Genomic DNA, 14,246 nt, shown 5'->3' on the forward strand with positions numbered 1-14,246 from the left:
CTTTGACACTCATTATGCACTTGCTGGAGGAATTCAGCAGGTCAGGTAGCATCTATCGAAAAGTGTAAACAGTTGACGTTTCGGGCTGAGACCTGTCATCAGGACTCAACATCTGCTAGATTTCCAACATCTGCAGATCTTCTCATCTTTGTAATTATGCCCATGTATTTCACTCCTCACATATACTTCCATATTGTTGTTCTTTTTCACATTGGATGGCAATTTTGCAATTTCCATACCATTTGTCTGTTTTTTACAAGGCCAAGTTGCAAGTTCAATGCTCAACCCAGCATGGATGGAAAGTGTACAGAGAGCCAGCCAGATTCAAACTCAGGACCATATGCCTTGAAGTCCGGTGCTGATTAATGGCCAGTTATATTTCCATATTAAACAGGTGTAATTCATTTCAATATACCCCATAAAAGAAAATACACATTTATTTTTTTTTACACAGGACTTTCTTTGTCTTATTCGCCCTTAATAATCCATTTTCTTTTTAAATTACACTTAACATACCCATTTCATGTCGCAAAGAATAATAGAGAAAGTTATATAATGTTTTTTTTCAAACACACTTAATGCACATACACAAAAGATCCTCTCCAATATTTCAGGCTAAGCTCTACCCTCTCACTGAATTCCACTAGATATGGAAAGGAAAAAAAAAGTACCAATTAATTTCTTGCTTATATCCATGAGCTTTAAGCATCTGTGACAGAATTTATAGATAATGCTTTGCTCATTATCTTTAATCCAAAGCTACTGTAAACCACCAGAATAGGAATACTGAAATTTCTTTCAAAGCAGAAAGCTTCTGCAGAAGGTCTAGCTATTTTAATTACAAAGATAATTGGTTTGTGAATACGGCCATTGTATTTACAGAAATTATCTGCAGCGTACTAGTTTCTGAAATGCGTTCTTAAAGTCTTCATTGAAGATTGTATAAATAAGGGGATTGATTAGAGAATTGAGGTAACCTAACCATGTCAGGAAGTCAGATATCTCTGGAGAGACATCACAGGATTCACAGACATTCACAATTAGTTCTTTTAAAAAGAACGGCAGCCAGCATATTACAAATGCCCCCAGAATCAAGCCCAAAGTGGTCGCTGCTTTCCTTTCTCTTGTGCCTGAAATTTTCAATCTCTTCTGCATTTTTTCTTGTTGGCCACCGGGGTTGGAGTTTCTGGCTGTGATAAGGGCATTCTCCCCCTCTTCAATCGTGGAATGGTCTGACACAGACTTTTCGGAAGTGCACTTCTCAGAAGGTGACCTGGAGGGTTTGACAGCAATGATGGACATCCTACCATTTACATCCTCATTGAGGCGTCTGCTTGCACTCCTTCTGTAATAAAGAGTTTTAGCTGCTCGATATATTTTGTAGTAGAGGATGAGAATCAAAGCCAAGGGGATATAAAATGCTCCAAATGTAGAATAAATTGTGTAGAGAAGATGTTCATGCTTAATAAGACACTCATCTTCCTTGTTATTTCCTTGATGTCTCCAAAACAAAGGAGGTAATGATATAAAGATGGATATGACCCACACAATGGTGATCATTATTCCAGCTCGTTTAGGTGTCCTTTTCTGTGCATATTCAACAGCATTTGTTATGGCCCTATATCTGTCCAAGGCAATTGCAGCCAGATGAAGGATTGAACACGTGCAACATGTAATGTCCACACTTAACCAGATGTTACAGACAACTTGACCCATGACCCATGTCTCCTTTACAGTATAAATGATACTGAAGGGCATTACAAGGACTGCAACGAGTAAATCAGTAACAGCGAGGGAGCATATTAGGTAATTTGCTGGATGGTGCAGTTTTCTTGTCACAATTATTGCAGTTATCACCAGGGAATTAATGACTGTGGTCAGAGTGGTCAGGACAGAGAGTGAAAGTGACACCAGCACCTTGGACGTTTTCCCCTTTGCCAGTTCTTCCAAAGTAAAGTTTGAGTACGTCTCATTTTCCAAATCCATCTTCACTTGTGCAAGAAGCTCCTGCGGCATTTATACAACCTGCAAACAGAGCACAATATCAGTTGTGAAGAGGAGTGTTTTAAATATCGTGTAAGTGGGTTTAGGTATTAATATAGAAAAACAATTTTCAATATCCTACACAGTGATTCTACATCTGCAGTAAATGCAAAACCAAGGCACACTGCCTGACCATATAAGGACTTAACATGGTAACTCTGATTCATAATTTCCACAAAGGTGTCCAGAGAGGTTTTGTGTCTTTCAACATTAACTGGCATGACAGTGGATCAATTAGTGTAATGCTGTTACAGCACCAACAACCTGAGTTCAATTCTGCCGCTGTCTGTAGCGTTTATATGTTCACCCTGTGACTGTGTGGGTTTCCTCTGGGTGCTCCAGTTTCCTCCCACATTCCAAAGACATACAGGTTAAAAGGCATCTTTTCTATAGATGCCGTCTGCCCTGCTGAGGTCCTCCAGCATTGTGCTGCTTGGACTTCCAGCATCTGCAGATTTTCTTGTCTCCAGGTTAAAAGGTTAATTGGTCACATATATAAATAGGTGATATGGGCTCATTGTAAGAAGGACCTGTTGCTATGTTGTACCTCTAAATAAATAACCCTTTAACAGCATCCTGAATATGTTAATATAATATTGGATGATTAACCTCATAACCATAACAGCTGCGAAATTGTTCATCATGATATTTGGCAAGTCAAAGAGGTCACATCTGGGAAGAAGTCTAGGATTCCTGAGTAAAGGTGGAAGTCTCTGCTGATCTCAGGACAACTGTAGTTTGCCACTGGGCCCCACATGAAGTCATCAAATTCCAAGTAAGATTTATTTTCAAAGTAAGTATATTGTATGTTAACACATACTAAATTGAGATTCATTTTCTTGCAGAGATTTACAGTGAGATAAAGAAATACAATAGAATTTATGAAAAACAATGCACTAACAAAAAGAGCAATACACTAACAAAGGCTTGTGAGGAAGGAAGCACAGGTGCCCATGCTCTTTCCAGTGCTGATCTGGAAAAGCTGCTCATTAGGGTCAAAGTAAATCAGGAACAAAGGTGATGAACTGAGAGCTTGGATACATACATGGAATTATGATGTAGTGGCCATTACAGAGACTTGGCTGGCACCAGGGCAGGAATGGATTCTCAATATTCCTGGATTTCAGTGCTTCAAAAGGGATAGAGAGGGCAGAAAAAGGGGAGGAGGGGTGGCATTACTGGTCAGGGATACTATTACAGCTACAGAAAGGGTGGGTAATGTAGCAGGATCCTCTTTTGAGTCAATATGGGTGGAAGTCAGGAACAGGAAGGGAGAAGTTACTCTATTGGGGGTATTCTATAGGCCCCCTGGTAGCAGCAGAGATACAGAGCAGCAGATTGGAAAGGTGCAAAAATAACAGGGTTGTTATCATGGGTGACTTTAACTTCCCTAGTATTGATTGACAGCTGATTAGTTCCAGGGGTTTAGATGGGGCAGAGTTTGTTAAGTGTGTCCAGGACTGATTCCTGTCACATTATATTGACAGGCCGACTAGGGGGAATGCCATACTAGATCTAGTACTAGGTAATGAACCGGGTCAGGTCACAGATCTCTCAGTGGGTGAGCATCTGGGGGACAGTGACCACCACTCCCTGGCCTTTAGCATTATCATGGAAAAGGATAGAATCAGAGAGGACAGGAAAATTTTTAATTGGGGAAGGGCAAATTATGAGGGTATTAGGCTAGAACTTGCAGGTGTGAATTGGGATGATATTTTTGCAGGGAAATGTACTATGGACATGTGGTCGATGTTTAGGGATCTCTTGCAGGATGTTAAGGATAAATTTGTCCCAGTGAGGAAGATAAAGAATGGTAGGGTGAAGGAACCATGAGTGACAAGTGAGGTGGAAAATCTAGTCAGGTGGAACAAGGCAGCATACATGAGGTTTGGGAAGCAAGGATCAGATGGGTCTATTGAGGAATATAGGGAAGCAAGAAAGGAGCTTAAGAAGGGGCTAAGAAGAGCAAGAAGGGGGCATGAGAAGGCCTTAGTGAGTAGGGTAAAGGAAACCCCAAGGCATTCTTCAATTATGTGAAGAAAAAAAGGATGACAGGAGTGAAGGTAGGACCGATTAGAGATAAAGATGGGAAGATGTGCCTGGAGGCTGTGGAAGTGAGCGAGGTCCTCAATGAATACTTCTCTTCGGTAGTCACCAGTGAGAGGGAACTTGATGATGGTGAGGACAATATGAGTGAGGTTGATGTTCGGGAGCATGTTGATATTAAGGGAGAGGAGGTGTTGGAGTTGTTAAAGTACATTAGGATGGATAAGTCCCTGGGGCCTGACGGAATATTCCCCAGGCTGCTCCACGAGGCGAGGGAAGAGATTGCTGAGCCTCTGGCTAGGATCTTTATGTCCTTGTTGTCCATGGGAATGGTACTGGAGGATTGGAGGGAGGCGAATGTTGTCCCCTTGTTCAAAAAAGTTAGTAGGGATAGTCCGGGTAATTATAGACCAGTGAGCCTTACGTCTGTGGTGGGAAAGCTGTTGGAAAAGATTCTTAGAGATAGGATCTCTGGGCATTTAGAGAATCATGGTCTGATCAGGGACAGTCAGCATGGCTTTGTGAAGGGCAGATCGTGTCTAACAAGCCTGACAGAGTTCTTTGAGGAGGTGACCAGGCATATAGATGAGGGTAGTGCAGTGGATGTGATCTATATGGATTTTAGTAAGGCATTTCACAAGGTTCCACATGGTAGGCTTATTCTGAAAGTCAGAAGGCATGGAATCCAGGGAAGTTTAGCCAGGTGGATTCAGAATTGTCTTGCCTGCAGAAGGGAGAGGGTGGTGGTGGAGGGACTACATTCAGATTGGAGGATTGTGACTAGTGGTGTCCCACAAGGATCTGTTCTGGGACCTCTGCTTTTCTTGAGTTTTATTAACGACCTGGATGTGGGGGTAGAAGGGTGGGTTGGCAAGTTTGCAGACGACACAAAGGTTGGTGGTGTTGTAGATAGTGTAGAGGATTGTCAAAGATTGCAGAGAGACATTGATAGGATGCAGAAGTGGGCTGAGAAGTGGCAGATAGAGTTCAACCCAGAGAAGTGTGAGGTGGTACACTTTGGAAGGACAATTTCCAAGGCAGAGTACAAAGTAAATGGCAGGATACTTGGTAGTGTGGAGGAGCAGAGGGATCTGGGGATACATGTCCACAGATCCCTGAAAGTTGCCTCACAGGTGGATAGGGTAATTAAGAAAGCTTATGGGGTGTTAGCTTTCATAAGTCGAGGGATAGAGTTTAAGAGTCACGATGTAATGATGCAGCTCTATAAAACTCTGGTTAGGCCACACTTGGAGTACTGTGTCCAGTTCTGGTCGCCTCACTATAGGAACGATGTGGAAGCATTGGGAAGGGTACAGAGGAGATTTACCAGGATGCTGCCTGGTTTAGAGAGTAAGCATTATGATCAGAGATTAAGGGAGCTAGGGCTTTACTCTCTGGAGAGAAGGAGGATGAGAGGAGACATGATAGAGGTGTATAAGATAATAAGAGGAATAGATAGAGTGGATAGCCAGCGCCTCTTCCCCAGGGCACCGCTGCTCAATACAAGAGGTCATGGCTTTAACTTAAGGGGTGGGAAGTTCAAGGGGAATATTAGAGGAAGGTTTTTTACTCAGAGAGTGGTTGGTGCGTGGAATACACTGCCTGAGTCAGTGGTGGAGGCAGATACACTAATGAAGTTTAAGAGCCTACTAGACAGGTATATGGAGGAATTTAAGTTGGGGGCTTATATGGGAGGCAGCGTTTGAGGGTCAGCACAACATTGTGGGCTGAAGGGTCTGTACTGTGCTGTAATATTCTATGTTCTATGTTCTATAATGATTTCAATTAGAAGAAAAAGCTGTTGGAAGAGTTGTGAAATAGCTTTGTTTTTTATTTGAGATGAAATCATTTTAGTTTATTTTAATTGTGTCCTTGCATTTTAAAATGTCCTTTTATTTATGCATATTTTCCCCGTGACTAAGATTTTCAATAGTATCTTTAATAGCTTTTGGCATCCGAATACTTTGTAAAATCAGGGAAATATAATCTTTTTATTAGGTCTGAGCACTGCTAAACTTGTGAGCAGAGCTTAGGTGGCTACTGAAACAATTTTGTGAACAGGGTCTGACAGCTTGTAGATCAGGAAATCCCTCTGTTCCAGAGTAAAAGATACAAAATGTTGAAGGAACCCAGCAGGTCAGGCAACATCTATGGAAATGAAAACAATGGGTGTTTCAGGCTGAGGATCGAAATGTCGACTATTTTCATTTCCATAGATGCTGCCTGACCTGCTCAGTTCCTCCAGCATTTTGCATGTTACTCTGGATTTCCAGCATCTGCAGAATCTGTTGTGTCCCTGCTCTCTACTTGGTTTTGCGATTTGTTTGGAAGCTAGTTTGCCTGAGGAAGATTGGGCCAGGAGACCAGTCCAGGCAACAATAGGGTTTAATTACAAGATTCCCATAGGTAGCAGTGACTGCAGGTCCAGAAGTGGTATAAGGATAAATACTACAGTCGTATTTAAGAAGCTCTGAGATAAGCACAGTGATATTCAGAAAATGGTGGGGGGTTGGTTGATATGGACATTGTGTAGGCAGAAAGGTTTTTAATTAGTAGTTTAATTAGTTTGGCACAACAGTGTGGATATAAAGACCTGTTCCCATGCTGAACTGTTCTAAGTTCTATGTAATTTGACCTGCAACATTTGTCGGTCAGCAAAGTTATTTCATATCTTTGTCTTTATGTTTATGATCACATTCAGTGAAAATCTGGATACGAGCTCAGACCATAAAAATTCATCAGACAGATCGGAATATTACAGAATAGCACTGTATTTTTTAACTGTCCATTATATAGACTTTGCACAGTTGTTTTGCCTAAATGAAACAGTGCACTGATGGTGGAACATTATGGGGGACACAAAAATAGAGCTGAGGTGCAGGAAGAGCCATATCATAAAGGAAAGGAATTGAGCCAGGTGCTGGAAAGTGGCACTAGCTTAACTGGACAACATGGTTGACATGAGTTGGACTAAGCAGCCTGTTTCTATAATGTACAAGTCTATGACGCTAATAATGAAGTAAGCACGATGGGTTATGTGGCACATTTGTCTTATATTATTACATTAGATTCTAGTTTCCCAAGTTGGGTCTTGGCCAGTTTTTCTATGAAATACTAGCAATTCTCCATGTAATGTCCTCATTTCCCCAGGTAGCCATCAGGAGGATGGCACATTGGCATGAACATGATGTCTTACATTTTCTGAGGGGTCCTTGCCACCATTTTAATGTAGAGCAGCAGCAAAGTGAGACACGCCTCCAGTTTCCTCTATCATTTCAATGGGAAATCTGCCCACAATACCTGTGCAGGTTAACTAACCCAGTCCAGGTTTAATAACATTACTCATTCCAATGGAGACTTGGAGTTTTCAGGTAACTTACATGTTCTTGAATTGTTTTAATTGATATATACTTGTTTTAAGCGCATTTATCTTTAACTTTCCAATAATAAAGTTTAGTTACAATAATTCTTGAATGCTTTTCAAGGCGAATGCAAACATGCAGTCTGTTTGACTGTTTTGAAAGCTGGTGCAAGGGTTATGCATAAGGGTTAACTGACTGTCAGTCATGTAAGGAACACAGAAACTGTTAGCTATTGCCTCATCTGAAACGCTTAGGAAATATCCATGCACTAATGATGTAAGACCATAAGATGTTGGAGCAGAATTAGGCCATTTGGCCCATTAAGTCTGCTCCACCATTTCCTCATGGCTGATTCATAATCCCTCTCAAAACCATTCTCTTATTTTCTCCCCATAACCCTTGACACCCTACTAATCAAGAACTTATTTACCTCCGAGTTAAAGATAGCCAATGACTTGTCCTCCATCAGTGTCAATGAATTCTGTAGATTCACTACCCTCAGGCTAAAACATTTAATTTAATCTTTGATGTCATTCCTTACTAGCATTCTACAATCTCCTGACAACAAGATGCAATTCTATCAATACGATAGAGTCAGAAGAAGATGATGCCAGCAAACAACAAACCAAAGGTGAAGTCTTTCAGACAGCTCACAAAACTTGTTTTACTTCTTTTTCTTCCCAAATACATTCTGCTACTACTGGAACCTGAGATTTCCATTTTGACGGCGTGTTTTTACGCCAATTGAGCAATCTGGTGCCTTGCTGTCTCCAAGGGAGTTCGGAGAGGTTTGGAGCAGAGTATGCGGCCTGGCAGACACGAAGCCTGGAGACCATGATAGGCTCAGGCTCTCGCCAATTAAAGCAGAAGGCAAGATTGAAATCACTGAAGCTGGGAGCAGAAGGCGAGCGAGTCTTCAGTGCTGTCTACCTGCACGTGACTGGTCTCTCCCTCCCTCTCACTCAGTGCTGTCAGAGTATGGTGCCAGAATCTTGGGTCTTGGGCAATTTGTGGATAGGACTCAGTAGATCATGTGTTTCCGGTTACTTCTTTTTTCATTGCTATTTTGTGTGATTTTGATTGGGGAGTTCTGCTTCTGTGGCCTGCAGAAAAATGAACAACACAGCACTACATTGAACTGAACTGAACTAAGTTTTATGAACATTCTGAGATTGTTTCAATGGTTTGATGTTTTTTATTCAGTGCTTTTCACTCATTTTTTTACCATTTGTACGACTTGGGTTTTTTTGTGCACTTGGTGTTTAATGTTTGCTTAGAACAGGTTCCGTGGCATTTCTTTGTCTCGTGGCTGCCTGCGGGAATGTGAATCTCAGGGACGCATACCGCATACATACTTTAATAATAAATGTACTCTGAATCTTCGAGTCCTTGAATCTTTGAGGTATACAAACACCAGATGGTTTCCAGTGTGCATTCTCCCTTAAAGACCAGCTATCCATATCTTACTGTTTCGCTACACCTCAGGGAGATATAAGAATGTTCACATCTGGGTCTTCTTGTCGACAAGATGGATACCACAATCAGTCACACTATCTATATAGATTTTGCACTGAAAGTGACCAGAAGTTCCTTCTCACTTGTGATGGAAATTTGTCACTGCACTCACTGCTGCTCTACCTTGAACTTTAGGCTCTCTTACAACTTGACATCTTAAAACTTGTTGCATCTTACTAATCATTTCCTGCATACACTGCATGTAGATAAGAACAATTCCTCCAGAAAAAAAAACCATCCTCTTCTACTTTAAGAAGAACATGTAACCTGCATCAATTCCTAACGTCAAGTCGCACTTTCATCCACTGTGATGAAGTGCTCTGATATGATGGTGGTGAAAAATATCAACTCAGGCCTGAAAAGCGACTTGGATCCACTCCAATTTGGCTACCAGCACAATAGGTCTACAGCAGATGCCATCTCATTGGCTCTTTACTCAACCCTGGAAAATCTGGATAGCAAAGATGCATACATCAGGATGCTCTTTATCGACTACAGTTTGCAGTTCAATCCCCTCAAAACTAACCAATAAGCTTCAAGACCTTGGTTTCAATACCTCCTTGCGAAATTAGATCCTCTACTTCCTCACTTGCAAACCCCCAGTCAGTTCAGATTGGCAACAACATCTCCTCCATAATCTCCATCAGCAAAGGTGCACCACAAGCTGTGTGCTTAGCCCCCTGCTTTACTCGATTTACACCTATGACTGTGAAGCTAAGCACAGCTCTAATGTCATATTTAAGTTTGCTGATGACCCCACTGTCATGGGCCAAATCAAAGGTGGTGACAAATCAACATATAGGAATGAGATTGACAATCTGGCTGCACGGTGCCACAATAACAACCTCTTACTCAATGTCAGGAAGACTAAGGAGCTAATTATTGACTTCAGGAGGAGGAAACAAGAAATATACGAGCCAGTCCCCATCAGGAGATCAGACATGGAGAGTGTCAGCAACTTTAAATTCCTCAGTGTTATCATTTGAAAGGACTTGTCTTGTGCCCAGCACATAACTGCGATTACAAAGAAAGCACAATGGTACCTCAACCTCCTTGCAAAGACTTGGCATGACATCGAACACTTTGACAAACCTCTGTAGATTTGTGATGGAGAGTATATTGACAGGCTGCATCACAGCCTGATATGGAAACACCAATGCCCTTGAATGGAAAATCCTACAAGAAGTAGTGGATATAGCCCAGTCCATCATGGGTAAAACCCTCCCTACCATTGAGCACATCTGGATGGAGTGTTGTCATAGGAAAGCAGCATTCATCAACAAGGACCCCCACCACCCAGGCCATGCTCTCTCCTCACCACTGCCATCAGGAAGAAGGTCCAGGAGCCTCAGGACTCACACCACTGGGTTCAGGAATTGATAGTACTCCTCAGCCATCAGGCTCCTGAACCAGAAGGGATAACTTCACCCAACTTCACTCACCCACATCATTGAACTGTTCCCACAAACCGTGGACTCACTTTCAAGGAGTCATCATCTTATGGCCACGATATTTATTGCTTATTTATTTTTTATTATTATTCCCTTTTTTTTGTATTTGTGTAGTTTGTTGTCTTTTGCACATTGGTTGTTTGTCTGCCCCGTTGGGTGCGGTTGTTCACCGATTCTACTATGTTTCTGGGACTTACTGAGTATGCTCACGTGGAAATGAATCTCAGGGCTGTACATGGTGACATATATGTACTTTGATAATAAACTTACATTGAATTTTAAACTTTAAATCTCTCGATTTTATCCCTCATTTTTGTCCCTGCTCCACAACTGTAAGTACTGTCCTTATTTTCTCATTTTCCATATTATTCCTTTCTTCTAATGATTGGTTGGATTGCACTAGATGCTTGATCTGTAAGCTAATATTTACGAGCCTTGTTTCAGATGTCTGCAGGCTTCTGGCAAAGTCCTGCGAGATCATGTCATTTGGGTGCAAGCTGCACAAATGCAACACTGCGCGATGGCACCCTACCTGAACACTGCGCGGTGGCACCCTACCTGAACACAGAGTGACGGCACCCTACCTGAACACTGAGCGATGGCACCCTACCTGAACACTGCGCGATGGCACCCTACCTGAACACTGAGCGACAGCACCCTACCTGAACTGCGCGATGGCACCCTACCTGAACATTGAGCGATGGCACCCTACCTGAACACAGAGCGACGGCACCCTACCTGAACACTGAGCGACGGCACCCTACCTGAACACTGCGCGACGGCACCCTACCTGAACACTGAGCGATGGCACCCTACCTGAACATTGAGCGATGGCACCCTACCTGAACACTGAGCGACGGCACCCTACCTGAACACAGAGCGACGGCACCCTACCTGAACACTGAGCGACGGCACCCTACCTGAACACTGCGCGATGGCACCCTACCTGAACACTGAGCGACGGCACCCTACCTGAACACAGAGTGACGGCACCCTACCTGAACACTGAGCGACGGCACGCTACCTGAACACAGAGCGACGGCACCCTACCTGAACACAGAGCGATGGCACCCTACCTGAACACCGAGCGATGGCACCCTACCTGAACACAGAGCGATGGCACCCTACCTGAACACTGAGCGACGGCACCCTACCTGAACACTGAGCAATGGAAATCAGTTGAGAAGGAATCTGACAGGCAAATGACATACACAGTCTTTAAAAAGCTAAAGATTTGTTTATGGAAAAATGCTAAATTATTCAAAAGAGCTTAAGCGAACATTTTCTCAATCTTGTTGTGTAAGTGCTGAACATTATAAGTAAATCAAGCTACCGGGAGGTTGCATTTTATATAATGATCACTAATCTTGGCTTTGAGCAAAGAGCCAAGCAAAGTCAAGGCTAAATTGACACTCTTTTTATCAGCTAGATATAAATCAGTAGCAATTATAGATTATTGCTTTAACCAGTCAGAACAGCTTATAGTACAATAGAGAATCAATGGGGAGAGAGCAACTGAAATGTTGTTGGTTTTACTCAGTGGTGTGTGGATTTGACTCCCTGCAAATTCTATGTTACATTGACTGTCCTGTTGCACAATCCATTTATTACAAATTACTATAAATTGCACATTTAGACAGAGACATAACGTAAAGATTTTTACTCCTCATGTATATGAAGGAGGTAAGTAATAAGGTTAATTCAGTTCAGTTCAATTCAATATACCGTCTGTTCTTTCTGTCTGCATTCTAACCAGGGCAAGATTGCCTAAGGAATCCTACCTATTGGTAGCTGTAGAAAGTGGATCTAAGAATTAAAAATTAAACATTTCACTGTGTTTCAGCCTCCCAGACTATTATAAACAGAAAATATGAGGAAGGATAGATCATTCAACCTTCCTGGATGCTCCATCATTGAAAACAATCATGGCTGACCCTCCACCGTAATATCACATTCTCTCTCTCTCCCCATACCCCGATGTCATTTGTGTCCAAAAATCAATCTACCTCCTTTTTTATTATATTCATCAACCTTCCTTCTGTTGTAGGAAATTCCACAGGTTAATGTCATCTGAGTGAACAAATTTATCCTCAACTCAATCCTAAAGGTCTTGTCCCATATTCTGAGTCTGTGATCCCTCATTCTTGATCTCTAGTTTCCAGCCCTGTGAGAATTATGTCAATTATATCATCCTTCATTTTTTAAATTCAATTGAATCCATTTGTAGACAACCCAATATCTTCTCATACAACAGTTCAACAATCCTTGGATTCAGTCTGTAGAACATTTCACCTTCCCTTGATGGCAAGTACATCCCTTCTTAGGCAAGGGTAGACTGTACACTATTCTCTGGCTGTGATCTTGCCAAGGCCCTGCAAAAATGGAGTAAGACACCTCTGCTCCTTATTCCAAACTGTTCATAATGAAAGCCAACATGCTAGTTGCTTTCTTAGCTGCTTAGAATACTTGTAGGAAGTAAATGCTGCACAAGTGCACCATTCCCTTATTTCTATTTAAATAATACTGTTTTTCTATTTCGCTTACTGAGTTTCCAATCAAATTGTCTCTGTCTCTTTGCACCCTCCTCACAGCTCACAATATCACCTCATTAACTAAAGGTTAAAAGAAAGAACCATGCTGTGCACAGCAGCTTCCCCAGAGGCCTGCTACAGTAGTTTTCTTGCTCCTAATTTCACTGCAATGTCTGTGAGTGGTCCAGTTGAAATTCTGGTCAAATGAGATCTGGGATTTCATATTTTCTTGTAACAATAGGAGGCTATTTGGCTCATCATGTCTCAGAACAATTCTATCAATCCAATTCTCCTTGTGATCTATTCTGTCTCATATGACCATCCGCTCCCACCCACCTACAGAGCCAATTAATCTAGTGGAGAGTTTGTCACTGGAATGATGCACATTCCACAGTAACAATACCAGCAGTCACGCCTGGAGCGGAGAGTCTGGAGGTGTGAGGCAGCCTTATTGCACAACTGTGCTACTCGTTGCTTAACTTTCTGATTTGGTTTATGACAAATACTTATAACTCAATAACTGGTACTTACTTCCATTGAGTATATAAAGGAAGGTGGTTATTCAATAAAGAGTTGTTCATTTCCAAGAACAATGTAAATCACCCAACCACAAGCAAGTACAATTTCTGACTAACCTGGATTCGTGTACGGAACAACAAATACAGAACCTTTATTTCACCAGGCAGTTTTGACGGGTGTTCACAGTAGTGTCATATGTTGCAAGTTGTTTTGCAGTCTAACTGTAGAACATTCATGGCATTGCCTCTGGCTATTGTGATTGCCTCTGCTTTGCACTTGTTATCTGTTCTGTCACAGTGGCCGACTATTAAAAGAGTGGCTTCATGGCAGTACTGTGGATGCTACATTCCAGTGAATAAACAGTATACACGAGTGTTTCATTTTTTGGCAAAGTTCCAGTTAGTGGGTGAATAAATGCATGAAAAGGATGGTACTTTTCTATTTTCTGTTCTTTAGCATTCTCTCCAGACTGGATCTCTTGGGCTGTCTTCTCAAAGGAAGCATCAAGAATCTAAGAATCAAATTAAAACATCAAAGTGTGATAGTCAGAATCAGAATCAGATTTAGTTTCATCGGCATATGTCGTGAAATTTCTTAACCTTGCAGCAATAATACAATGCAATACATGATAATATAGAAAAAAGTAAATCAATTACCCTAAGTGTGTGTGTGTATATATTGTCATGTGTGAAACCAAGCAGAGCTGCAGAACAGATGCTGTTAATGAGAGAGATAACGAGGGACAATGGAGAGCCATTCAAAATGCTAATAAGAGAGAA

The 14,246-nt window shown here is 41.8% G+C and overlaps 1 protein-coding gene across 1 annotated transcript in view; it reads right to left on the minus strand.

The window, feature by feature from the left end:
• Window positions 1-456: 456 nt before the first annotated feature.
• The window catches only part of LOC140199745 (5-hydroxytryptamine receptor 1F-like), a 191,579-nt gene continuing 177,789 nt past the window's right edge, over window positions 457-14,246 (minus strand). The window contains exons 3-4 of the mRNA XM_072262222.1: window positions 13,584-13,978; window positions 457-2,025 (exon numbers count right to left, since the gene is read on the minus strand). Of these exons, the coding sequence (XP_072118323.1) occupies window positions 886-2,016 (1,131 nt within the window). The 5' untranslated portion in view covers window positions 2,017-2,025; window positions 13,584-13,978 and the 3' untranslated portion in view covers window positions 457-885. The remainder of the gene's footprint in view (window positions 2,026-13,583; window positions 13,979-14,246) is intronic.

Source organism: Mobula birostris, chromosome 6, assembly GCF_030028105.1.
Source record: "Mobula birostris isolate sMobBir1 chromosome 6, sMobBir1.hap1, whole genome shotgun sequence".
NCBI lineage: Eukaryota > Metazoa > Chordata > Chondrichthyes > Myliobatiformes > Myliobatidae > Mobula > Mobula birostris.